General features: G+C 38.4%; 4 protein-coding genes across 5 annotated transcripts; all 4 read left to right on the top strand.

The window, feature by feature from the left end:
* LOC107617655 (phosphoenolpyruvate carboxylase 4) lies at positions 905–7,735 on the top strand. 2 transcript variants are annotated; one of them, XR_001615023.2, is made up of 21 exons: positions 905–1,429; positions 1,756–1,919; positions 2,077–2,194; positions 2,368–2,445; positions 2,543–2,611; positions 2,760–2,838; positions 2,951–3,027; positions 3,110–3,205; positions 3,310–3,448; positions 3,752–3,856; positions 4,088–4,155; positions 4,242–4,478; positions 4,870–4,995; positions 5,070–5,171; positions 5,241–5,387; positions 5,607–5,705; positions 5,853–5,941; positions 6,108–6,234; positions 6,317–6,523; positions 6,594–7,536; positions 7,570–7,735. XR_001615023.2 is itself a non-coding variant. In XM_016319472.2 (20 exons), exons 1-20 carry the CDS (start codon positions 1,274–1,276, stop codon positions 7,416–7,418), a joined length of 3,108 nt encoding a protein of 1,035 aa, XP_016174958.1. In that variant the 5' UTR covers positions 905–1,273; the 3' UTR covers positions 7,419–7,733. The 2 variants fall into 2 exon arrangements, 1 of the variants encoding a protein (XP_016174958.1); XM_016319472.2 differs by having other exon boundaries at positions 6,594–7,733.
* Positions 7,913–9,846, top strand: LOC107616457. The gene is made up of 4 exons (XM_016318414.1): positions 7,913–7,933; positions 8,098–8,688; positions 9,141–9,410; positions 9,502–9,846. Exons 1-4 carry the CDS (start codon positions 7,913–7,915, stop codon positions 9,844–9,846), a joined length of 1,227 nt encoding a protein of 408 aa, XP_016173900.1.
* Positions 9,898–10,404, top strand: LOC107616456. Its single transcript, XM_016318413.1, has one exon. It carries the CDS (start codon positions 9,898–9,900, stop codon positions 10,402–10,404), a length of 507 nt encoding a protein of 168 aa, XP_016173899.1.
* LOC107616455 (uncharacterized mitochondrial protein AtMg00860-like) lies at positions 20,837–21,888 on the top strand. Its single transcript, XM_016318412.1, has 2 exons — positions 20,837–20,932; positions 21,325–21,888. Exons 1-2 carry the CDS (start codon positions 20,837–20,839, stop codon positions 21,886–21,888), a joined length of 660 nt encoding a protein of 219 aa, XP_016173898.1.

Below are 25,446 nucleotides of genomic sequence, written 5' to 3' on the forward strand. Positions count from 1 at the left end.
TTTTCATTAACATTAATTTTTAGTTGCCTTTGTAATTATATACTATTATTTGCATTTTGATATGAATGTGAAATGATCATTTTATATTTCTATACCTATATTTATATGAATGATTTGTTTTATAATAAAATATATTTAAAGGATTTAGTTAATATATATTTTGAAAGTAGATGTTAATTATAACTTCATAAATTAAGAAAATTTTATAAAAAAGGGTAATAAAATAAAAAATTTTAATGTATTTATTTTAGAAAAATATTAGGAATTAGGGGTGTTTATGGGTCGGGTGAAATCAGGTTTGTCCTGACTGCCCAGGCAGGCCTGACAGACCAATAAGACTAATTAGTTAGCCTGAGCCTGTCCTATTAACATAATAAGGCTTTTATAAAAGTCTGAGTTTGTGCCTATTTTATAATAGGTTAGGCCAGGCTAGGCCAAACACAGGCCAGACTATAGGCCTCTGGCAGACCGCCTGACCTTTTTCCACCCCTACCCCTACTAGGAGCCATTAGATTTATTATTTTTGGCCATCACTTAATCATTAACTCAATTTTTTTAGTCTAATTTATTTAGTTTAATAATCCAACAACATATTTTATCTCATACTTTTAAAGGCTAACTGATAGTCAAAAAATAATAAATTTTGATTCTAGTATTTATTTTTATTTTATATATAAAATAAAAAATTAAAAAACTTTTATTAATAATAACCCCATATTTAAAAGTTTATTTTCAGTAATTATACTTTGTCTACACAAATTTTGAAAATTCTACTAATTATAGATACATAAAGTCTTGCACTATAGGCCTTAATATTTTTGTCTTGTTTGAAGATGGTTGACAGAAGAGTAACAGAGGTAATAGGTTCTCCATGTTAGATATAGCATAAGAGAAGAATATTCGCGGAGCAACATAGCATGGAAATGAAGAGTGAAGGAGTCACGTAACGTGGAGCAAAGCAAAGCAAAGGGGTCACCGGTCACATGATTTTGAAACTCACTCACTCACTCACTCACATGTTTGTTTCAACGACCCTTTTCTCCTTCCTTCCTTTTCTGCCACATGTTCCTTCTTCCATTGCATCATGCATAATTCCCCGTTGCCATTCAATTCTTTGCACTAAACTACATCAAATTTGGCCCCACACTACTTTTCCTTTTCCCCCTCACAACTCTTTCACCACTACTCACTCTTTTTCCACCTCTTCTTCTTCTTCTTCATTATTATCACTTCACAGTTCACACTACTCTTGTGTTGAGACTGAACAGCAAACATGACTGATACTACTGATGATATTGCTGAGGAAATCTCCTTCCAGAGCTTTGATGATGATTGCAGGCTGCTTGGTAATCTCCTCAACGACATTCTCCAGCGTGAAGTTGGAACCACTGTTGTTGACAAGCTTGAGAGGATTCGTGTGCTTGCTCAGGTCTATCTCAAAACACTAACTTTTTGCTTTTTTCTAATACCCTTTTCTCTTTTCTTTCTTGGGTTTTGATTCTTTTGCAATTTGCATGCTTCTCCGTGATTCTAAGGGGCTTTTTTCCCTTTTCTCTTCAAAAATTACTTATTCTGCATTTGGTGTTTGATCATGGTGCATGGAAGAGGAAGTTGACATAATAAGGAGTGATGTGTGTGTGTAATGAATGGTTATGCATATGGTGGTGTGAGTTCATGCATAGCACGAGAGTCTTGGATTAGATGTGAATTTTTGGTCACACTAAAGGTTTTTGCTATGTTTTTCTTGTTGGTTAGAGTGGCTGTAATATGAGGCAGGCAGGGATTGTGGACATGGCTGAGATGCTTGAGAAGCAGTTGGCTTCAGAGCTATCAAAGATGACACTCGAAGAAGCTCTTACCCTCGCTCGCGCCTTCAGCCACTATCTTACTCTCATGGGAATAGCTGAAACTCATCATAGGTAATTTGGTTAACCAATTGTTGCTTTTTCTGGATTCGCTTGGTAAATTGATTATTGGCTTCTTTGATATATCATAGAATTATGCATATAGCACAAACTGCAACAAGTACTGCTTTCAATCTGTGGTGGTTTTTTAACTCTAATTCTGTTTATGCAGGGTTCGGAAAAGAGGGAATAATATAGCACAAACTGCAAAATCATGTGATGATATCTTTAACCAGCTTGTGCAGGGTGGAGTTTCCCCTGATGAACTTTATGACACAGTCTGCAAGCAGGTTTATTTTTATCTGTACTTGTTTTATTTCTCATATGCATAGTCTGAGAAGCATAGAATCCTTGTGTTTTCTTTATGCAAACAATTATTTTCTTATTATTTGCTAATATCCCAATAAGCAACCTGTTCCACTTTCTTTTACTCTTGATTTCAATTTTATTTTTTCTGCCACAGGAGGTTGAAATTGTTCTTACAGCTCATCCTACTCAAATTAATCGCCGTACCTTACAATACAAACATATTAGAATTGCTGTGAGTTTTTTCTTACTTGTTTGGCCTTAAGAAATTTTCAGAACAGCAAATATCATAGTAAGGATTGTCTTTAACAACATTTCCCACATCCATGCAGCATCTTTTGGATTATAATGATCGACCTGATCTTACCATTGAAGATCGAGAAATGGTGATTGAGGACCTGGTAATTTCCATGAACTATATTTTCACTCTATAAAAGGCATCACACTGTCTTAGGATAAGAGATAATCGGTTTAACTGTTAAGTAGGTGGTGTGGTTCCTTTCTTGGATATGTTTCTTCAATTCACATTAATCATGATGGATTTTTCAGGTGAGAGAGATAACTTCAATATGGCAGACCGATGAGCTTAGGCGTCAGAAACCCACTCCAGTTGATGAAGCTAGAGCTGGTATACTGATCTGAGTATTGTGTTTATGAAAGCTCATGAAGACTTTGGTTCACAGTGAAGAATTTTTTGCACAGACACTGATTTTTGCTGTATTAATTTTTGGTTTTCTTAGGTTTGAATATTGTGGAGCAGTCACTCTGGAAAGCTGTTCCTCATTATTTACGTCGAGTTAGCAATGCCTTGAAGAAGGTTGGTATGTTCAATTATGGTCAATCAGTTATGCATTTTTCTAAATTCTAATATTTTCAATATAATATATCATCTTCTGCAGCATACTGGGAAGCCACTTCCATTGACTTGTACTCCCATCAAGTTTGGATCTTGGATGGGAGGCGATAGAGATGGAAACCCAAATGTGACAGCAAAGGTGAGCCTTATTACCATCCTCTCAATTGCCACATGATTTTGCTTTTCTGAATTGTTGTAAGAGGATACTTCTCTTGCTAACTTTGCTTTTAACGGATATAATAGGTCACAAAAGATGTATCCCTTCTATCCAGATGGATGGCAATTGATCTCTACATCCGCGAAGTGGATAGCCTCCGGTTTGAGCTATCCATGAACCAGTGCAGTGAGAGTTTGTCAAGACTGGCACATGAAATTCTAGAAGGTTTGCTGGTTGAATTTTATTCTCTTTGCTGAGGTCTATCAAATGCCAATGGACATAGTCATTCATCTTTGTTTTATATTAAGTGACCACCAAACTGTCTTTTAAGTATTAAAACAAATCCTTGTGTGCATGCAGATTTGAGTTATTTAAAATCACTTCAGTTGAATCCCTTTTACATTGAATTATTAGATGTCATTATGAATGCTAGTCTTATTTATCTTTTATGCTTGATGAACTGTTCCATGCATATGTTTGATAAACCATTTCTAAGAGTTGTTCATTACTTCACTTCTTTCTCTACAGAAGCTAACCATGAGAATCGCCATGAAAATTGGAATCAACCTGTGAGTAGAAGTCAGTCACTTCCAAAACAACTTCCAGCAAGAGCACATTTACCCTCGTTTGCTGGTACACATAATAATGTTCATAATTTATCTTCCTAGTTCTTTGTGCATATCATATATCTATGATATCCATATTTTTGTCTGCTAATACATCACAAAGATATTTTGATTTCTTTTTTAATCAGAAAAATTCTCCTCTCTGATTAACAGAAAATTTTTTCCCTCTTGAGAAAATAGGAAACATCATTCATATACAGTTTGGAATATATTCTGAATTCTTTGCAACATTTTGTAGAAAATGGTGAAGCTCAACATCCCAGACTAGACATTCCAGGACCTGATCACTCACAACACAATCACAAGGTAGATCATATCGGTAATCTATTGATTTTAAGTATTGCTGGATTTACAATTGCTTCTTGGATAATATGTATTTTTCTAATTGATAGGAAGGTGAGGTTTCTTCAACACTATTCAAAATTGGCGAAACTTCAGCAAACTCCGGGGCTTCTGCAGCTGCAACATCACCTTCTTCATTCAACTCCATTCAACAACTTGGTCAAAGGAAATCATCTGCAGGGTCCCAGATAGGAAGGTCCAGTTTTCAGAAGCTTATGGAGCCTAAGCTCCCTCAGCTTCCTGGAATTGCTCCTTACAGAGTTGTCCTTGGCAATGTAAAAGATAAGGTATCACTTCATGTTTTTTTCCAGTGGTAACTGATAAGTGCTTTAAAAATGACTATATTGATGCTGCTATTCAATATCTGCTTAATTTGTTAGAGAAATTATACATGTTGATATCAAAACTATTGACTTCCTCCATGGCTTTGAGAAGTCGGATGCTTATAAATATAGCTCCATGTTGTTGGTATTTGTATAATAATCCATAAAAAATATTTGTTTGCCTGGTAAGGGAAGAGTTGTCCATATAAGGTTTGTTTATGAATCTTCACTAGGACTAATTCATTTCTGCATATTGTTATGGAACTCAGAGGTTCTCTCGGTTTGTAATTAGTATTTTGTTGACTTTCCAATGTCAATCTTATAATGGCATGCATATTCTGTTGTGTTTGTTCAGCTTGAGAGAAGTCGTAGACGGTTAGAACTTCTTCTTGAGGATGTTTCATGTGACAATGATCCTTTGGATTACTATGAAACCACTGATCAGCTTCTGGAACCTCTTCTCCTCTGTTATGAATCTCTGGTACTCTTTTGTATCCCTTGTTCTTTTTCCAAAAAGGTTATCTTGCATTGGTATTTAACAGTTCATTTCCTCAGCAATCATGTGGATCTGGGGTGCTAGCCGATGGTAGACTCGCTGATCTGATTCGTAGAGTTGCTACCTTCGGAATGGTGTTAATGAAGCTAGACTTGCGTCAGGTATGACTTAAATTGCATGCTTCCTTTGGCTCAGGAATTCATTTCTGGTCTGACACTAGAGTTGAACAGGAATCTGGGAGACATGCTGAAACAATTGATGCAATTACTAAGTATTTGGATCTGGGAACATACAGTGAATGGGACGAAGAAAAGAAACTCGAGTTCTTAACAAGAGAGCTGAAAGGGAAGAGGCCACTAGTTCCTCATAGTATAGAGGTAAGATGCTAAAGCCCAAGAAATTTTAGTTAACTAAACGCCACTGCTAACTCTGATAGACACAAGGTCTCAATTAGTTTGTGTTCCTGATCCAAGAAAAAGCAAACAATAAACATTTTGACCCTCGAATGCATCAAAATACTACAAACTTTGAGATGACTCATTTTCTTGTCTAAATTCCTGACTATTTCTTATTGGAATGTTGCTTTGTTGTTTTAGGTTCCTCATGAAGTCAAAGAAGTCTTGGACACCTTTCGAATTGCTGCTGAGCTTGGGAGTGATTCACTTGGAGCCTATGTGATATCTATGGCCTCAAATGTAAGATTACTAATCTTCCCGCTTTTGCATTATAAACAAATTGCATCATTATAGGTTCCTTCCAGTCTTCAAAGGACACAGCATTGATTAAAAATTGGTGGTTATGATTATCACTGACAGTGTTGGGAGTTTTCTGTTGATTTTCAGGCAAGTGATGTCCTTGCAGTAGAGCTTCTACAGAAGGATGCACGGCTTTCTGTTGCTGGAGACTTAGGAAGAGAATGTCCTGGTGGAACGTAAGTATGGAATCTAAGTCGAGCTTCTATCTTTATGAGGGCCTAAAAGTTTGATTCAGCTTTGTACATAAGCATGCATGAAGCACCTTGCTATGGTGAAGAAGCTTTTAAGTCAATTTTCCAGTTGGAATGTATGATTTTTACTGACATGCATCTTGGTAATCAGTTTGCGGGTGGTTCCTCTATTTGAAACTGTGAAGGACCTGAGAGGAGCTGGTTCGGTTATCCGAAAACTTTTATCAATAGATTGGTACCGTGAACATGTCATTAAGAACCATAATGGACATCAAGAGGTACCTAAGCTAGATCAATTTCATTTCTTGTTATAGCTATTATGTGATATTGATGTGATGACAATATAATTTTGTTATGCAGGTTATGGTTGGATATTCAGATTCTGGCAAAGATGCCGGCCGCTTTACTGCTGCTTGGGAACTTTACAAAGCTCAGGAGGATGTTGTAGCTGCTTGCAATGAGTATGGTATTAAGGTTACACTGTTCCATGGCCGTGGAGGGAGTATTGGTCGCGGTGGTGGCCCAACGTATCTGGCTATTCAGTCCCAACCACCTGGCTCCGTGATGGTAGGTTAAGCCTTGTTCCATGGAATGGGTTATATAGATAAGATGATACTATTTGAATGTTTTATTACAGGGAACACTAAGGTCTACTGAGCAGGGAGAGATGATAGATGCCAAGTTTGGGCTGCCACAAATAGCCGTGAGACAACTCGAAATATACACAACAGCAGTGCTACTTGCAACTCTTCGGCCGCCTCATCCGCCCCGTGAAGAGAAATGGCGTAAAGTCATAGAAGAGATCTCGAATATCAGTTGCCAGTGTTACCGCAGTGTAGTCTATGAAAATCCTGAATTCCTTTCCTACTTCCATGAAGCCACACCTGAAGCAGAACTTGGCTTCCTCAACATAGGCAGCCGGCCGGCAAGAAGGAAGAGCTCGAAAGGAATTGGACACCTTCGCGCCATACCCTGGCTATTTGCATGGACACAAACCAGATTTGTGCTTCCTGCATGGCTAGGTGTTGGTGCTGGATTAAAAGGTGCATGCGAGAAAGGCCACACTGAAGAGCTAAAAGAAATGTACAGAGAGTGGCCATTCTTCCAAAGCACAATAGACCTTATTGAAATGGTTTTGGGGAAAGCAGACATTCCTATTGCCAAGCATTATGATGAAGTTCTTGTGTCTAAGGAGAGGCAAGAACTCGGCCGCCAACTAAGGAGTGAGCTCATGACGGCCGAGAAGTTTGTGCTGGTGATTAGTGGCCATGAGAAACTTCAACAGAATAATAGAAGCTTAAGGAGGCTCATTGAGAATAGACTTCCATTTCTCAATCCGTTGAACATGTTGCAAGTGGAGATACTCAAGAGGCTAAGGCGTGAGGACGACAACCGAAAGATCAGAGATGCTTTGCTAATCACCATTAATGGAATTGCTGCTGGGATGAAGAACACAGGTTGATTTTGATTCTCAAGAATCATGAACTTTAGGTGCTTATAGGGACTTACTAGAATTGTGCTCTATTCAATGAAAACTTTGTTTTTAGAAGCATAATCTTAGCTGGTACTTTATGAGCACCCAATTCTGTCTCTTCAAGGACAATAATAATGTACAATGTTTCAGTGTTTCACATGTTCCTTGTCTTTCCAGTTTCCACCTAGTTTCATATTAAAGATTAATATCCCCATTATGATGTCTATTATGGTTTGTAATGTACTCAGAAAACAAAACAATAAAATAATAATGTGATGTAAATTTAGTTTTCCCATTCTGCTTCATGTATTTCTTTACTCTCTAATAATTTTGGTAGAAAAATATGTTTTTTCTTCAACCTCATCAACACCAGATTCCGAATTTCAAGTGATTATGAATTCCTATAATAGCTAAGCCCTTTATAGGTTTATTATTAATGTGGGATGATTTGTTGTTTAAACACTCGAGTTGTTATAAGGGAGATGGTTGGCTTTGCGTCGAAGGTTTGCTGACAAAAAATAACTTAAACTGTGCTTTCTACTTGGTGTATGGAGCTCATGTGCAGAATAAAAAACCGATGATGTGGGAAGAGTTAAGCTATATTGTGGGCTTATGGCAGGTTTCGTTTTGTTTCATAGGTGACTTTAATGCGATATTATGAGTGGAGGAAAGGAAGGGCGCTACTAGTTTACCAGCTTCTGCAGAGGACTTTAAGGAATGGGTGCAAGACTTAGAGTTAGTAGATTTACTGCTATCAGATCAGAAGTTCACATGGTTTCGAGGTCGATCATGTAGCCGCATTGATAGAATCCTTGTCAGTTTAGAGTGGCTTGAGGAGTTCCTGGATACTCGGATGAAAGGGGGACCTAGAGGTCTATCAGATCATTGTCTGTTGATTTTAGAGGATACGAGGGTGAGTATGGGCCCTAGACCTTTTCGAAATCTGGATTCTTGGTTTACTCATGGAGAATTTTTGAGGATGGTGAAGGATGAGTGGAGAAACTTGGGGGATAGCCAATTCACTAATAAGCTGAAGGCCTTGTCTGTACCGCTGAGAAGATGGCATAAAGACAACTGTGGGGACATGGACAATAGAATCAAGAAATTGGAGGAAGAGATTAAGAAAGTCGATGACATGGTTAGTTCTGGTAATTATGACGGGACGGTGGAGGCCAGACGGAAGGCTCTTGTGACTTGCTGTGCGAAGTGGTACACCAGGAAGGAGATTCATTGGAAGCAGATGTCTCGATCTCAACATGTAACACCCTAACTATCAAAATGTCACGCTTCTGGCTGTGCTATGATGACTCTTCTAATATTTAATACTAAAATATGAGCCTGTTTAAAACTTAAGACCGCATAACCGTTCATAAACGCTTATCGTGAAAACATAAACATATATGTACATACAAACCAGATACAATACCTTCATATATATATATATAGCTTAAATAAAATTCAATAATCATAAAATTCAATAATCATAAAATTAAATAAAATTCTGATTTAAATAGCCAAACCTCATTATTTTTGGATTTCTAAAACTTTAAATCATAAATAGAAAAATAATCCAGAAGTATAGAGTTTGGATAAAAATTTTAATTTATTTCAAATTCAATTAATCAAAATTGCCTTAAATTATTTTCAATAAAGTGATTTCCCGAAAATAAATTGTAAATAAATATATGATTTGAGATTAGTTCAAAATAGGACTTTTCAAAAGTCTTGGATCTTACACAACATGCTAAAGATATGGACAAGAATACGAGGTACTTTCATAACTTAGCATCGGCTAGAAGGAGGAACAATAAAATCGACTCTCTACTAATCAATGGAAGATTGGTGCGGAATCAGGCCAGAATAAAGATTGCAATTAGAGGGTTTTATAAGGAGCTGTACCGACAGGAATATGCTCCTATGATTGGATTCCGTGGTGGGTTGGTCAGGCAAATTGGTGAGGAAGAGGCAGCAAGGTTAGAGGTAATGCCATCGCCTGAGGAAATATGACAGGCAGTCTGGGACTGTGAATTCAGTACCGGGTAGTGATGGATATAACATGAACTTCATAAAGAAATGTTGGGGTGAGATTGGCCAGGAATTTACAGAAGCTGTGATGGGGTTTTTCCAAAATGCTAGGTTACCTACGGACGCTAATATAACATGGGTGACGTTAGCTCCAAAATTTGTGGGAGCTAAGGAAATAAAAGACATTCGACCAATTAGTATGGTTGGTTGTGTGATATCGAAAGTTTTGGTGAGAAGAATGCGGGTAGTGATGTCAGGTATACTGGGAGAGACTCAATCTGCGTTTGTTCAGGGCCGCAAAAAACATGATGGTGCGCTTATTGCTTGTGAGACGGTCCAATGGCTGAAGTTGTGCAAGAAGAAGGCTACAATTATCAAGTTAAACTTTTAGAAAGCATATGATAGGGTGAGATGGAGCTTTGTAGATATCGTGTTACAGAAGATGGGCTTTGGTCTTAGATGGAGGTCATGGATAAAGGAATGTGTGACTACAGCATCTATGTCGGTGTTGATTAATGGGTCACCATCCAAGCCGTTCAGTATGGAGAGAGGTCTAAGACAAGGAGACCCTCTCTCACCGATTCTATTTGTTCTTGTCGTTGAGGTCTTGCATAGGATGGTGGGTGAGGCAGTAAGGAATGGACGTATATCTCCACTGCTGGTTGGAAGGGACAACATAGAGCTGTCGCATCTCCAGTTTGTCGATGATACAATTTTATTTTGCCCCCAGAAAACGGAGACAATCATGAATTATAAGAGGCTTTTGCGTTGTTTTGAGTTGATGTCTGGCTTGAGTATTAACTTCGATAAGTCCAATTTGATTTTGGTTAACTGTGAGCAAGGTTGGGTGATGGATATGTGTGGTTTGTTGGGATGTGCGGAAGTCGCTTTACCTGTTAGGTACCTAGGTATTCCTCTAGATGCGAACCCTCAGTTGACGAAGACCTAAAAACTGATCATAGATAAAGTGGAAGAGAAGCTTAGTTTATAGAAAGCAAAGTCTCTCAACAAGGCTGGCAAGCTCGTTCTCATAAAATCTGTTCTTAATAGCTTGCCGGTGTACTACCTTAGCTTGTATAAGATGCCTAAGTCGGTAGCAGAAAAACTTATTGGGTTACAGAAGAGGTTCTTATGGAGTAAAGAAGATGGGAATAGCGGAATACCACTAGTGAAATGGGAGATGTGCAAGCTCCGAAAAAACTAGGGGGCTTGGGGGTAGGAGATGCGTTGATCATAAATGTGTCGCTTCTGTTCAAGTGGTGGTGGCGCTTTTCGAAGGAGGACTGCTCACTGTGGAAGAAGGTTATATGTTCTTGTAATCAGCTGAACCCGAATGTAATGTTATCAAAACAGCCATTACCGACAAGAGGTGGCTCGTGGAAAGATATCTGCCATCTTAATATTCAGAATCAACAGGTGAGAGATAAGATCATTAGTGGTCTGGCTATGGAGGTGGGAAATGAAAGACATGTTAGGTTTTGAGAGGATGACTGGTTACAAGGTGGCACTTTGAAAGTAAGCTTTTCGAAACTCTTCTCTGTTTCAAATCAACAAGGATCTGTTATAGGGGACTGTGGATTTTGGGATAGACTAGAGTGGGTATGAAACTTCCAGTGGAGGAGAGAGTTATTCCAATGGGAGTTAGAGCTTCTCAATCAACTCCATGACCGGTTAAGGCTAGTTAGATTATCGACTAGTAGAGAGGATACAGTTATACGAAAATTTGACAGAACATGTGTTTTTTCTACTAACAATTTTGTGCAGGTCTTGCAGAAAGAGATTATCTCGGAGGACATCACCAGCTACAATTTCACTAGCTGGTATGGAGAGGATTGGTTCCTCCAAGAGTGGAACTTTTTGCATGGTTTGTTTTAGTAGGAAGGGTTAACACGAAAGAAAGATTGAGTAGGCTAGGGATTATTCATCAGAATGATAATATTTGTGCTTTGTGCAAAAAGGATGTAGAATTTGTGCATCATCTTTTTCTTGGTTGTGAGTTTACGTGGCAGGTGTGGTGCGCTTGGTTGATGTGTGCTGGTAGAGCTTAGGTTGCTCCGGATACTGTCAAAAAGCTTTTTGAGAGTTGGATTGGAGTACCTGGTCGTAGTTCTGAGCATAAGAAGTGGCTGGTAGGTTTCTTTGCGATCATTTGGAACATTTGGCAAGAAAAAAATAACAGAGTGTTTCAGAAAGTAGAGACGGGTGTTGTTGGAGTTATAAATAGGGCGTTTTTGAGCTACAGAAAATGGTGTGGTGTCGATCCGTTTGGTTGTTGATGGCTATGCCAGATATGACAACGGATTATACCTTTTAATATGTTCATTGTCCAGAGCTTTGAGTTATGTTTTGTTCTTGTTCATGCTCCACTTCATTGTGTTGAGCTTTCTTTGTTAAAAAAAAACCCTCTATAGCCACCTTTTTATCAGCTCTAAAAGTTATAAAATTTGCCACTATGATGTGCTTCCTCACGTAAGATCAAGTGAAGGAGTGCATTAGATCTCAGATAATTATTTATTATCTAGCGGTTAAAAAGTGCTTTAAATCTCACGTAATTAAAAAAAGATAATGCTACGGTAAAGAATAAAATTTTGGTAAAAAAATAAAGATTGTTTTTTAGTAAAAAAAAGTTTATAAAAAATTTATGATGTATTATGCACATATTTTTTTTTTATAAATTTAATAATTTTTTTTACTTTTTATCTAATTCTACTCTTCACTAATACTAGAAAATAATGGTAGTATAATATAATACGTAGATATGATATTTTAATATGAGTTTATACAAATCGCGAATGAGAATTTCTATTCTTTCACAAATTGAGATCTACACAACGTGAAATGGAGAGCGGGGAGAGCAGAGGAGAGTCTTCGAGGGTGGCACATAGCGAGGCAGCCGACCATGCCGGCGAAAACAATAAGGGGGAGAGCAGAGGGGGGCATGCATCAGATGAAAAGGAGGGGATTAAAGGAGACAGTAACAAGACTCAAAGTTAGCGGATATCAGAGATAAAGTTGTTGGTGCCTCGGCAAGGAGAGTTTTGGAAGTTGCTGATTCTCTTTATAAGGATAAGATGGCTACAGTAGTTGATAAGCAAGGCGATTCGGAGATACCAACTATGACGTTCACTAAGGAAGCAAAAGAGATATTGGCAGAGCCCTACAAAGATGCCATCGTGATCAAAGTTCTTGGAAAAAATGTTAGCTATACGACGATCACGCACATGCTTAAAGGTGTGTGGAGAACCAATGGAGGATATGAGGTACTAGATGTTGGCTTTGGCTATTTTTTAGTCAAATTTGATCTCTTGGAGGATAGAGAAAAAGTTCTCCTTGGAGGACCGTGGATGATTACTGGTAGTTATGTTGCGGTTAAACCTTGGAGTTCTTCATTCAGACCTTGTGAAAACACTTTTGGGTTTACCATGGTTTGGATAAGAATCATAAGTTTAAACATTAACTATTATCAAAAGAGATCCATGAAAATAATTGCATTCGCATCGACTTAGCCACCAAGTCTGCAGAGAGGGGAAAGTATGCAAGAGCATGTGTGCAAATTAACTTGGGATTTCCAGTCATAAACAAAATTCAAGTTGATGGTCATATGTATGACATAGAATATGAGCACTTGAATTTAATTTGTGAAAAATGTAGATGCTTTGGGCACGTAACAAGAGAATGTGTGAAAGAGAACAACAATAGCATTGGGAAGGAAAGCACGGTGAAGGAGAAAAAATTTGCCGTCACTATTTCCAGTGGATAACAACGAGAAAACGGCAGAAGGTAGTCAAATCCCAGTAAAAAATCAAAATTCAACTTTGAATTTGGAATTAATGCTAAATCAATTCCAATTATGGAGAAGCATGGAGCAGCGGATCTTGTGCATAATAATTTGCAAGAATCACGCATGGATAGGGATACTCGTGCAAAAGAGGGTGAATGGGTTACAGTTAGTAGAAAAGGCAAGGAAAAAGTGGGTAAAGGCCCAAAAGTGGTGCCAAAAAAAGCCAATGTAGGAATATGCTCCAATTTGGTGAGTAAGAAATTTTCTTTTGGGTCTAATAACATGCATGCTGGATCCTCATCAAATGCAAAGGTGAAGTCCTTATCAAATGCAAAGGTGGGGTCTAAGGAAAAGAAGGATCCTCCATCCACGCTTGGCTCTTTGGGAACAACCCAGGTGGCTTTCAAGGATCAGAGTACTCCCCTTTTTTTTAAAGCAGGACACAAAAGGCAGTGTCCTATTTCGCTTTAAAACTCACCTACTGAAGCATTGTCAATGGATTCTCGAGTACAAAAAGAGCTTGATAAAGCTAGTGCAACAACAAACTTGGAGAACTAACCTTAATAGAAGAATGATGGTTCTGCGGTGCAAACCCAAGAGAAGACACTTAGAGACAGGAGTGGGTAGAAATGCTAGCTTTTTCCATATGCAACCATTCTTAGAAGAAAATCTAACAAGATTCATGGGTTGCTGGTCAGTGATGGGTCCTGGTCTGATGATCCGAAAGTTTTGCAAAGAGAGGTTGTTCATTTCTTCAAAAATATTTTTTGCTCTACTGAGCCTGTTGAGGTTAATTGCATGGGAGAAATTCCTATGCCATCTCTTAGCCAAGATGCTTGTGATAATTTGTTTAAACCAGTAACAATGTTGGAGGTTAAAGAAGCTCTGGATAATATGAGCTCGTTCAAAGCTCTTGGGCCGGATGGTTTTCAAGTTTTTTTCTTCAAAGAATATTGGGATGTGGTGGGTCATGAGGTGTGGTGTACTGTTCAGAAAGCATTCTTAGGGGAGACGTTAAGCCATTCTTTGTTGGAAACTTTGATTGTTCTTATCCATAAGTACGACCTTCCAACTAGATTGAAGGATTTTCAGCCAATAAGCCTTTGTAATGTAATTTATAAGCTTGTGACTAAGTGCTAGTTAATAGATTACGACCATTTTTAGATGAAATTGTTAGCCCAACTCAGGGAGGGTTTATTCATGGTAGATGAGAGCCTGATAATATTATTGTCGCCCAAGAAGTTCTTCACTTTCTTAAGCGGACAAAGTCTAGAAAAGGAGCTATGGCTTTTAAGATTGATTTAGAAAAGGCTTATGATAGAGTTGATTAGAATTTTTTTTAGCACACTCTTTAATCTTTTGGCTTTCCTTCTCTAATTATTCGGCTTGTAATGAATTGTGTTCAGGTCTCAAATCTTTCCATCCTTTGGAATGGGAATAGATTGAACAGCTTCCAACCTCGCAAAGGGCTCAGGCAAGGAGATCCAATTTCTCCTTATTTATTTTTTTGTGCACGGAGATATTGGCGTGCTTCATTTCCAAACAAGTTGACGAGGGTATTTGGGATGGTGTGGCTGTTTCTAGAGGGGGACCTAGAGTTTCTCACTTGATGTTTGCAGATGACCTCCTCCTTTTTTGTAAAGCGAAGAAAAATCAAGTTCAGAATGTTGTGCACACCTTGGAGTTGTTCTGCAAAGCTTCAGGTATGAAGGTTAACATTGAAAAATCTAAAGCTATTTGTTCTAGAAATATCTCTAATAGAAGGAAGAAAATGTTGTCTGGTGTTTCTCATATTCCTTTTACTAGTGACCTAGGCAAATACTTGGGGGTGAACCTTAATCATCCTCGAGCTGCTAGGTCTATTTTTTCGGAATCTTTAGTGAAGATTGAGAATAGGCTGGCTAGTTGGAAAGGTCGGCTCCTTAACAGAGCAGGCAGGATTTGCTTAATTAAATTTGTTGCTTCTTCTCTTCCTATTTATCAGATGCAAGTGACTCTTTTTCCTACTTCAGTTTTTCAAAAGATTAATTCTGTACTTAGACAATTCTTGTGGAAGGAAAAAGTGGGGGAGCGTTGCTTAAATTTGGTCAAGTGGAGCAAAGTTGTCACTCCAAGAAAATATAGAAGCTTGGGAATTAGAGATACCCAATGTGTAAATTTTGCTTTATTAGGAAAGCTTGTTTGGCAATTACTGCATAATAAAGATAAGCTTTGGGTAAGAATTATGTTGGCAAAATATTTACCTGGGAGTTCTTGCTTTTCACCCAATTTTTCTAATATGTTTCAAGCACTTGGCGAGTGATTTATAAGACAATAGAAAAGCTTCGTGATGGTTTTGATTGGTGTACAGGCAGGATGTCTCAATCCTTTTGGTATCATGCTTGGCGACCATGTGGAACGCTAGCTCCTTTGGTTCCTTTTGTGCACATTTTTTATTTTCACTTGAAGCTAGAAGATGTCTGGCGCCATGGACATTGGCGATGGGATATTCTTTGCACAATGATTCCGGAAGAAGTTAAACTTGATTTGATGCTCTTTGATCCTATCAAGCAGGCAGGAGATAAAACAGGTTGGTTTTGGACAAACTCAAATACACTCACCTACTCGACTAAAAGTGGGTATGAATGGCTATTGAAGAAGAAAGTTGGCTGGAATGATAATGAAAATTGGCTTTAGCTTTGGCGCTTGAGAATACCAGAGAAGATAAAGTGTCTGCTCTGGCTTTGCCTCAACAACGGAGTTTCCACAGCTAGTTACCGGTTTCAAAGAGGTCTTGCTACTTCTGATTTTTGTCAGAGATGTTATCTTGCTCTAGAGAATATTAACCATTGCTTTAGGACTTGCCAAAAAGCTCGTCAGATTTGGATTAGCTTAAACTTGGGAATGACCGCTGAGGACTCTAGTTTGGATTTTGTGTCTTGGATTCGTTCCAACCTCAACAAAAATGAGTTTCTCTTTGTAGCGGCCTTTTGGTGGATTTGGAGGGATAGGAACAATGACATCTTCCATCAAGATGATCCATGGAGTAAGGAGAAAATTGTTCACTTAGTTAAACATACTGCTCGAGATTTCTCTAATGTTGTTACCACCCAAAAACATATTATTCCTTCTTCTTTGCAATATAACTGGGAACCACCTCCAATGAATGTCTATAAAGTGAACTACGATGCAAGTATTTTTTGAAAATGAGCAATTATCTAGCTTTGGATGTATTATTAGAGACAGCATGGAAATTTGGATAAAAGGTTGTTTTGCCAGTATACCTCTTTCTAGTATTCTCTGTTGTGAGCTTCATGCTATTTGGAGAGGGCTTGTTATGGCTTGGGATTGCGAGTGCAAAGAGGTCATATGTAAAACTGATAATCTTGATGCGTTTTTTTTTTGTTTTGCGAGCCACAACCAGCATGATTAGGAATGACTCTGATATGCTTGACAAAATCAAAGAGATGCTCCAACGCAATTAGACAGATACTTTAGTGCTCATCCAGCGCTCAGCAAACAGAGTGGCTGATTTAATGGCTAAGACTGCTGCTTTAAACAAGCAGGTGTACCTAGAGTGGTTACTGCTGTAAATCCTGTTAAATTAGTAAATAATTAGTTGATAAATTAATTTTTAATAAAGAAGGTTAGAAATATGAATATTATATTAAATTAGAATAGATCTCATCGAAACAAGAATTTTGACACCGATTTCGAAGAAATCGGCCCAAGATTTGACCAAACAGGCTGAACCAGTAGAACCGAGCCCATGGGCCCAACTGGTTCAGCAATTAAATGAACCCAAGCCCCCTTCTTTTCTTCATTTTTCATATGGATCAATGTGAAAGCCTCTAGAGAAGAGAAAGACGCCGAAACCCTTACGGCAATCTTCAGCTCGCCGTAACTTCTCCATCCGAATTCCGATCGCCGCACCGTTTGCGGCCACCGATCACCACATCAAGCTCTATATTTCTACCGAAATAATTTTATTGGTAAGTCATTAATCACTCCTGGCCACTTCTTTTCCCCAATTTTTCGAAAAATAGGAAGGGATGTTGAATTTCTTTTATTTCTAATGTTTTAGGATCCAATTAGCTTGAGAAAAATGTTCACTCTTACTTATGTGAAGCTTGGGTAAGGTAAGGATACCATAATTCTATTCTAATTTCATTGAATTTGAGCTTTGAGTATTAAATTGGGTATATATGTGTTATGAATGTGTATTAGGTTGTGAATAAATAATTGGAGCTTGAAATTGTGAATATTAGAACTTGGAGGAAGCTGAGCTTAGAGTGTACTGAATTTTGAAGGGCTGTATTTGTTTTAAATAAGTTGCTTTGGTCACTACGTGCGAATTGGCCAAGGTATGGTTTAGGTTTCTCGCATTTAATATATAATATTCTGTGAAAACTTAGGCTAGATGACCGTAGGGTAAGTTGGAACGTATGGAAAAAAATGTGATGCTTAGTGTTCTTAATATTTTGGATGAGAATTGGTTGTATAATTGTGATTGTTGTTGTATGAGTAGTAGTGTGATTAATGTTGAGTAAATGATGACATAATTGTGTGCATAGTGTTTAAAAGCATGGTGAAGATTGTGAGTTGTGAAATTGTGCTATATGATTGAATCTTGGATGATGAATTAGAGAAGGATCTTGTTGTTGGGTTGTTGTAGGTGTTAGCATTGATTTTTAGGTATGTATGGTTGTTATGGGAATGAAAAGAATAATGGAATAGAGGTTTTATGAGTTTGAAAAAAATTGATTTTTGGCCAAACTTCGGCGAGGCATAACTTGGCTTTCGGACCCTCAATTTGCTTCCAACTTATTTTGGAATGAAAATTGGGTTCGTGATGTTTATGCCATTTGAGAAACGGGTGAAAAATATTTTAAATCGAAGACGTTATGGGTGTTGGAAGATTATATGCCAAAACTGTATTTTTGCTACCATTCTGTAGCTTTTGCTACTGATTTTGTATTTTTTTAAAAGACGTACGTCCACACATACGCGTGGCCCACGCGCACGGGTGGCATGGGTTTCGGCGATGCATACGCGACTGGTCCTATGCGTACGTGAAAGGAGCCAACAAGCATGTCCGTGTGTACGCGTGACCCACGCGCACGCGTGACATGAAGTTTGCACCTACGCGTACACGTGACAAGGGGACGCATGCGCGAGCTGCAGTTTTATATTTCCACGCGTACGCGTGAGCCACGCGTATGCGTGGCTTTTGTTCCAGCAAACATGGATTTTGAAGTTTTAAACCCTATTTCAAACTTCTAAACCTCTATTATCATTCCTTAGTCATAAATAATAGTATTAGACTTGATATTTAGATGAAGTTAGGAAATAGGGATAACTTGAAGATGAAGTAAAGCTAAAAAGGAAAGTGATGAATTGATTATGAAGTGTTACGGATGATTATATATGATACTTGGCTTGATAATCAAATGAATGATCATGTATGATACTTGGCTTGAATGATTAAATGATTTGAGATACGATATTCCTTGGATAAAGTACCGTGGCTTGCCACCACGTGTACCAGGTTGAAAGCTCGATACTTTGTTGATCCTACGATGTAAGGGTGACCGGGCACTTATAAATTCCCGGGAATGTTAACCCCCATTGAGCAATATTATTTATTTGAGAAAAAGCTATGCATAGACACTTGGGGATGCACGTCAAGGGACAGTCTAAGGTTTTTGGACTTGTCGGATTGGCTGGATAACCGACAGATGAGCCTCATCAGCCATAGGACAGGCATGCATCATAAGCATACTACTTGAATTACTTGTTTGTGCATTAACTGGGTGTGCCTAAGTGTACTTGCCAAGCTATATGTATATTTATTACCTGTAGTATTTGTAACCTTCTTGTGCTTGCCTTTATCTGTTTATTTGTCTGTGAAATGCTGACGGAGATGGGGGTATGGAGGAATAGCAGAATGGGACTTAGATTTAAGATTAAGTTAAGTTAAGCATTGGATACTCTTAGAGAACCACCCTTTATGGCTTCTGTTTAGTACTTTAAGCTCTATAATATGAGTGTCGGCGTTCTAGGATTGCCTTTGGCATTCCCAGGACCTTATATCTTATGTGTGTAGCACATTTACCATACTGAGAACCTCTGGTTCTCACCCCATACTAAATGGTTACTGGTTATTTTGTTGAATAGTGATGTGTATATATATATGTACTTGACTTTCTCTCTGCATAACTTGTTCTTTTTTATCCTCTTAGAGGTTTATGGAGAGACAGGATTTTGTTTATGTACATTTGGGTTTGGAGATATATGTGTGTGTGTGTGTGTGTGTGTGTGTGTGTGTGTGTGTGTGTGTGTGTGTGTGTGTGTGTGTGTGTGTGTATGTGTGTGTGTAAATATTTCTCCAGCCAACTTTGACTGTGCGGGCTGAGTTAGAAGCTTGTTATTTTGTATCTTTGGCTCTCTATTCCTACTTTTATCATCTTATGTTTGATAGTTATAGTTTTCTTACGCAAGTTATTCCGTTTTTGAAGCGTTGCGCTTTTTGTTTTACAATTTTGTTTTACCCATTTTTAAAGGCTCCTAGTTTATTATATTCTTCCTGCTATTATATATATGTATTTTAATTTTAGAAGTCGTAGCACCTCGCCACCTCTGTTTTACATCCTAGGTGTATAGCTCTGTGTGGTAGGGTGTTACATTATGGTATCAGAGCAGTTCGTTCGTATAGAGTATGAGAGATGGACTGACTATGCTTCTGTGCATACTCTGTGTGTGACTATGTACTACCTAGGATATCCGACTGGTATGTGTAGCATACATGTTCGTGAGCATGCATTTGGGACTTTAAAGCATTAAACTTGAGATATTGAGACTGATCACCTTAATATCAATTGTTTGGTGTGAATAGGGACCAAATATCGTCTCGCGGATCCAAGCGAGGTGCCCAGAGGGAAATCTTAGGACCAAACCGATGCAAGGACCTCGAGATGGAAGCTCGGGTGTTGGTACAAGCAATGTAAGACAATACTACAGGTCTATGACCTTTACTGATTTCCTCAAGAATGGTCCACCTCAGTTTAATGGGAATGTCAATGCGTTGGAGGCTGATCGGTGGTTTCGAGACGTGGAGAGATTTTTGTATACTCAGCATGTTCCTGAAGTACAATCAGTGGAAATAGTGACCTACATGTTGGAGGGAGATTCTCAGAAATGGTGGCAGGAGTTATGTCATACCTTGCAGATAGAGTTAACAGATGTTCCTTGGAATAGATTCAAGATGGAATTTTACAAAAAATATTTCTTGCATGCACTTCGCACTGCAAAAGAGTTGGAGTTAATGCAGCTGAAGCAAAAGAATATGTCTGTTGCTGATATACCCGTGAATTCGACAACCTGTGCCGTCTCTCAAGAGTTTGTCAAGGAAATCCAGCCGACTATGAGGAGTGGAAGTGTGCTCAGTATGAGAAAGGACTTAGGAGAGACATATTTAACTACGTGTATCCGCAAAGGTTAACGAATTTCACTGAATTGGTTAAGAAGAGTCAAATCGCAGAAAATTACTCCATGAAGTGGGCGATGCTACAGGAAGGCTATGGAGAGACTGCTCCAGACGAGCCGCATAGGGCCGGGTTAGATGAATGCTACAAGTGCAGGAAGCCGAGGCATATGGCTCGAGACTGTCTACACAGGAAACGCCGGGATCCAGCCGAATCCGATTCTCAGACCCGAGGTAACCATAAACTAGCAGTTGAATTTTGAACTTCCTTGCATATCACTAATATGTGATATTCATTCGTAATATATGACGCACGTTGATGATTGTAAAGCCCAAGTCAATGATTTGCTGAAGGCTATTAGTTGTTAAGACGGAGTGATGTTTAGTTAACTTAGAAGGGTGGATCAGTTTGGAGTAATGTTAGGTTTAAAATAGATAAGGATTAGAGATAAAGATATTCCAAAAACTGTTTTCAGGACACGTTATGGTCATTATGAGTATACGGTGATGTCTTTTGGGTTAACCAATGCTCCGGCAGTATTCATGAATTATATGAATAAGATTTTTCGGCTGTACCTGGACAAGTTTGTTATTGTCTTTATTGATAATATCTTGTTTACTCTAAGACTGAGGAGGAGCATGCTGAACACTTGCGAACTGTGCTGCAAATCTTAAAGGACAGGAAGTTATATACCAAGTTATCTAAATGCGAGTTCTGGGAGAGTGAGGTGAAGTTTCTTAGTCATGTAGTGAGTAAGCAGGGAATAGCTAGGGATCCTGCTAAGGTAGAAGTAGTAATGAATTGGGGGCGACCAATTTCAGTGACAGAGATCATGAGTTTCCTAGGTTTGGCAAGATATTATCGAAGATTTATTAAGGAATTTTCACAGCTCGCCTTACTTTTAACTAAACTGATTAGGAAGGATATGCCTTTTGTCTGGACTTCAGAGTGTGAAGAGAGTTTTCAAGTATTGAAGCAAAGGTTGACTACTGCACCCGTGTTAATATTGCCTGAGCCAAGTGAACTATTTGAAATATACTGTGATGCATTATTAAAGGGTTTGGGGTACGTTCTGATGCAGCATTGGAATGTTGTAGCATACGCCTCACGGCAATTAAGGCCGCATGAGATGAACTACCCAAATCATGATTTAGAACTTGGTGCTATTGTGTTTGCTCTGAAAATCTAGAGACATTATCTCTATGGCATTAAGTTTCATGTATTCTAAGATCATAAGAGTTTAAAGTATCTCTTTAGGCAGAAAGAGTTGAATATGCGTCAGAAGAGGTGAATGGAGCTTCTGAAGGATTATGATTTTGAATTGAATTACCATCCAGGAAAAGCGAACGTTGTGGCGAATGCCCTGAGTCGGAAGTCTTTGTATGCAGCTTAGATGATGCTATGGGAAGAAGAGTTATTAAAGGAATTTCAAGGTTTGAACCTGGAACTTAGGAAAGAATATGGAATTCTGTGTTTAAGTCAGTTGCAAATTTCAAGTGGTTTTAAATCAAAACTTCTGAAAGCTCATCAAGATGGTGAAGCATTACGTAAGGTATTGCCAGTAATTGAATAGGAAAATCAGTGGAGAGTGTCAGACGATCAGGATGGTTTGTGGAAGTTTAAGAACCAGATTGTTGTGCCAGATGTCGAAGACCTGCGACAAAGTATTTTGAAGGAAGCTCATAAGAGCGGGTTTTCAATTCATCCAGGAAGCACCAAAATGTACCAAGATCAGAAAGTGATGTTTTGGTGGCCAGGAATGAAGAATGATGTGGCATTGCATGTATCTAAATGTTTAACGTGTTAAAAGGTTAAGATTGAGCATCAGAGACCATTAGGAACCCTTCAGCCTTTAGAGATTCCACAATGGAAATGGGAGAGTGATGAGCGGATATTTTATACGCTTTTTGGGGATAATTTCATATAGTTTTGAGTATGTTTTAGTTAGTTTTTAGTCTATTTTTATTAGTTTTTAGGAAAAATTCATATTTCTGGACTTTACTATGAGTTGTGTGTTTTTCTGTAATTTCAGGTATTTTCCGTGCGTGCGTGAACAAGAAGACAGAGGAAAGCAGAGATTCAGAAGACAAAGCATCTCCAAAACTCCAACATGTTCTTTATTACTACACAACAAGTAACCTTTAATTTATGCTCTCTTGTTTATTTGCAAATCAACTGATAAACATAATTGACTTCCTGACTAAGATTTACAAGATAACCATAGATTGCTTCAAACCAACAATCTCCGTGGGATTCGACCCTTACTCACGTAAGGTATTACTTGGACGACCCAGTGCACTTGCTGGTCAGCGGTACGAGTTGTGAAAAGTGTGAATCACAATTTCGTGCACCAAGTTTTTGGCGCCGTTGCCGGGGATTGTTCGTGTTTGAACAACTGACGGATTATTTTGTTGCTTAGATTAGGAAAATTTTTCTTTTTGGTTTAGAGTCTCTTATTATTGTTCTTGGTTAAAAATATCCTTCTTTAAAACAAGTGTTACATTTACTGCCTAGTTGGCTAGAGCATTAGTCCAAGCCCGTGGCAGTTGGGTACACTCTTTTTAAAAATCTTTTTCATAAATAATATTTTCTCTATTAAATCCTGTGCCAAACTTTAAGTTTGGTGTTTTCTTGTTGATTTTCCTTAAAATCTTCGAAAAATTATTCTGGTTTTCTAAAAATTTTAAGTTTGGTGTTCTTCCTTTGTGTTTTTGTGTCTTGATCTTAAAATTTTTAAGTTTGGTGTTCCTTGGTGTTTTTCCTCCAAAATTTTCGAAAATAAGGAACCCCAGATCTAAAAATTTTAAATCCTGCGTTATCTTATTGTATTTCTCTCTCCTTCAAAAATTCAGATTTTTATTTCAAAATTTAAAACCTTTTTCAAAAATCATCATATCTTTTTCAAAATCTCCTAACCACTTTCTCTCTCCTCACTTTTTCGAAAATCTTTTACTCATTTTTATTTATTCTATTTTGATTTATTTTATTTTCGAAATAAATTAATAAATAAATAAATAAAAATATTTTCTCTATTTTACATCATCTCCCTTTCTTATGGACGAACAATTTAAGCAAACAAAGCAGCAGCTATCAAGGCAAATAGCAGAAGAATGCCAAGCAGTTCAATTAAGAAGTGGAAAAACATTAAATACCTCACCTCAAGGCATCAAAAAGTCAAGAAATGAGCAACCCACCAAAGATTCACCTGAGGACAGTAAGAGCCCAGGGAAAAATAATTCTGGCGCTAAAACGCCAGAGAATTGGTGGAAGGCTGGCGCTGAACGCCCAGACCATGCCCAAAACTGGCGTTCAACGCCAGAAACAAGGCAGGATTGGCGTTCAACGCTAGAAATGGGCAAGAATCTGGCGTTGAACGCCCAAATAGGCAGAATCCAGCGTTGAATGCCCAAAATGGGCACAGTTCTGGCATTCAGACACCAAAAGTAGACAAGGAGCTGGCGTCCAGTTTCACTCCAGCTTCTGACTCTGGCACTCAATTGCCAGTGAGGGATCAGACACACACAAGTGCTGATAACAACCCCTCTAAAAAGGCTTATTTAACTACTAAGGTTGAGGAATATAAAGCCAATATACCTTATCCTCAAAAACTCTGGAAAGAGGAGCAGGATAAGCAATTTGCTCGCTTTGCAGATTATCTAAGGACTCTTGAAATAAAGATTCCATTTGCAGAGGCACTTGAGCAAATACCTTCTTATGCCAAGTTCATGAAAGAGATCTTGAGTCATAAAAAGGAGTGGAGAGAAACAGAAAGAGTTCTCCTCACTGAAGAATGCAGTGCAGTCATCCTGAAAAGCTTTCCTGAAAAGCTTAAAGACCCTGGGAGTTTTCTGATACCATGCATATTAGAAGATGATTGCACCAAGACAGCTTTATGCGATCTTGGGGCAAGCATCAACCTAATACCTGCATCCACTATCAGAAAGCTTGGTTTAACTGAAGAAGTTAAACCAACCCGGATATGTCTCCAACTTACTGATGGTTCCACTAAATACCCATCAGGAGTGATTGAAGACATGATTGTCAGAGTTGGGCCATTCACCTTTCCCACTGACTTTGTTGTGCTGGAAATAGAGGAGCACAAGAGTGCTACTCTCATCCTAGGAAGACCCTTCCTAGCAACTGGACGAACCATGGTGACTGAAGGAATTGTTCTTGGGCATAAAATCTCAAACAAGGGAATAGAGGTGGATCAAGCAAAAATAGAGGTAATTGAAAAATTACCACCACCTGCCAATGTTAAGGCAATCAGAAGCTTTCTGGGGCACGCAGGATTCTATAGGAGGTTTATAAAGGATTTTTCAAAAATCGCAAAACCTCTAAGCAATCTGCTAGCTGCTGACACGCCATTTGTGTTTGACACAAAGTGCCTGCAGGCGTTTGAAACGCTGAAAGCTAAGCTGGTCACAGCACCAGTCATTTCTGCACCAGACTGGACATTACCATTTGAGCAAATGTGTGATGCCAGTCATCATGCCATTGGTGCAGTATTGGGACAGAGGCATGACAAGCTTCTGCATGTCATTTATTACGCCAGTCGCGTTCTAAATGATGCCCAGAAAAATTACACAACCACAGAAAAAGAACTACTTGCAGTGGTTTACGCCATTGACAAGTTCAGATCATACTTAGTAGGATCAAAAGTGATTGTGTATACTGATCATGCTGCTCTTAAATAGCTACTCACAAAGCAGGATTCAAAACCCAAGCTCATCAGATGGGTATTACT

Source organism: Arachis ipaensis, chromosome B09 (assembly GCF_000816755.2).
Source record: "Arachis ipaensis cultivar K30076 chromosome B09, Araip1.1, whole genome shotgun sequence".
In the NCBI taxonomy this organism is placed as follows: Eukaryota; Viridiplantae; Streptophyta; class Magnoliopsida; order Fabales; family Fabaceae; genus Arachis; species Arachis ipaensis.

Bases quoted from the DNA above. Each gene is read 5' to 3' on its own strand.
- LOC107616457 (XM_016318414.1), top strand. From the start codon at position 7,913: ATGGTTGGCTTTGCGTCGAAG. The intron at 7,934-8,097 runs GTTTGCTGACAA...TTATGAGTGGAG, and splicing joins TGGTTGGCTTTGCGTCGAAG to GAAAGGAAGGGCGCTACTAG. The intron at 8,689-9,140 runs GTAACACCCTAA...AGTTCAAAATAG, and splicing joins AGATGTCTCGATCTCAACAT to GACTTTTCAAAAGTCTTGGA.
- LOC107617655 (XM_016319472.2), top strand. From the start codon at position 1,274: ATGACTGATACTACTGATGATATTGCTGAGGAAATCTCCTTCCAGAGC. The intron at 2,839-2,950 runs GTATACTGATCT...TGGTTTTCTTAG, and splicing joins AGTTGATGAAGCTAGAGCTG to GTTTGAATATTGTGGAGCAG. The intron at 6,524-6,593 runs GTAGGTTAAGCC...GTTTTATTACAG, and splicing joins AACCACCTGGCTCCGTGATG to GGAACACTAAGGTCTACTGA.
- LOC107616455 (XM_016318412.1), top strand. From the start codon at position 20,837: ATGAATGCTACAAGTGCAGGAAGCCGAGGCATATGGCTCGAGACTGTC. The intron at 20,933-21,324 runs GTAACCATAAAC...GTTTACTCTAAG, and splicing joins ATCCGATTCTCAGACCCGAG to ACTGAGGAGGAGCATGCTGA.
- LOC107616456 (XM_016318413.1), top strand. From the start codon at position 9,898: ATGGGCTTTGGTCTTAGATGGAGGTCATGGATAAAGGAATGTGTGACT.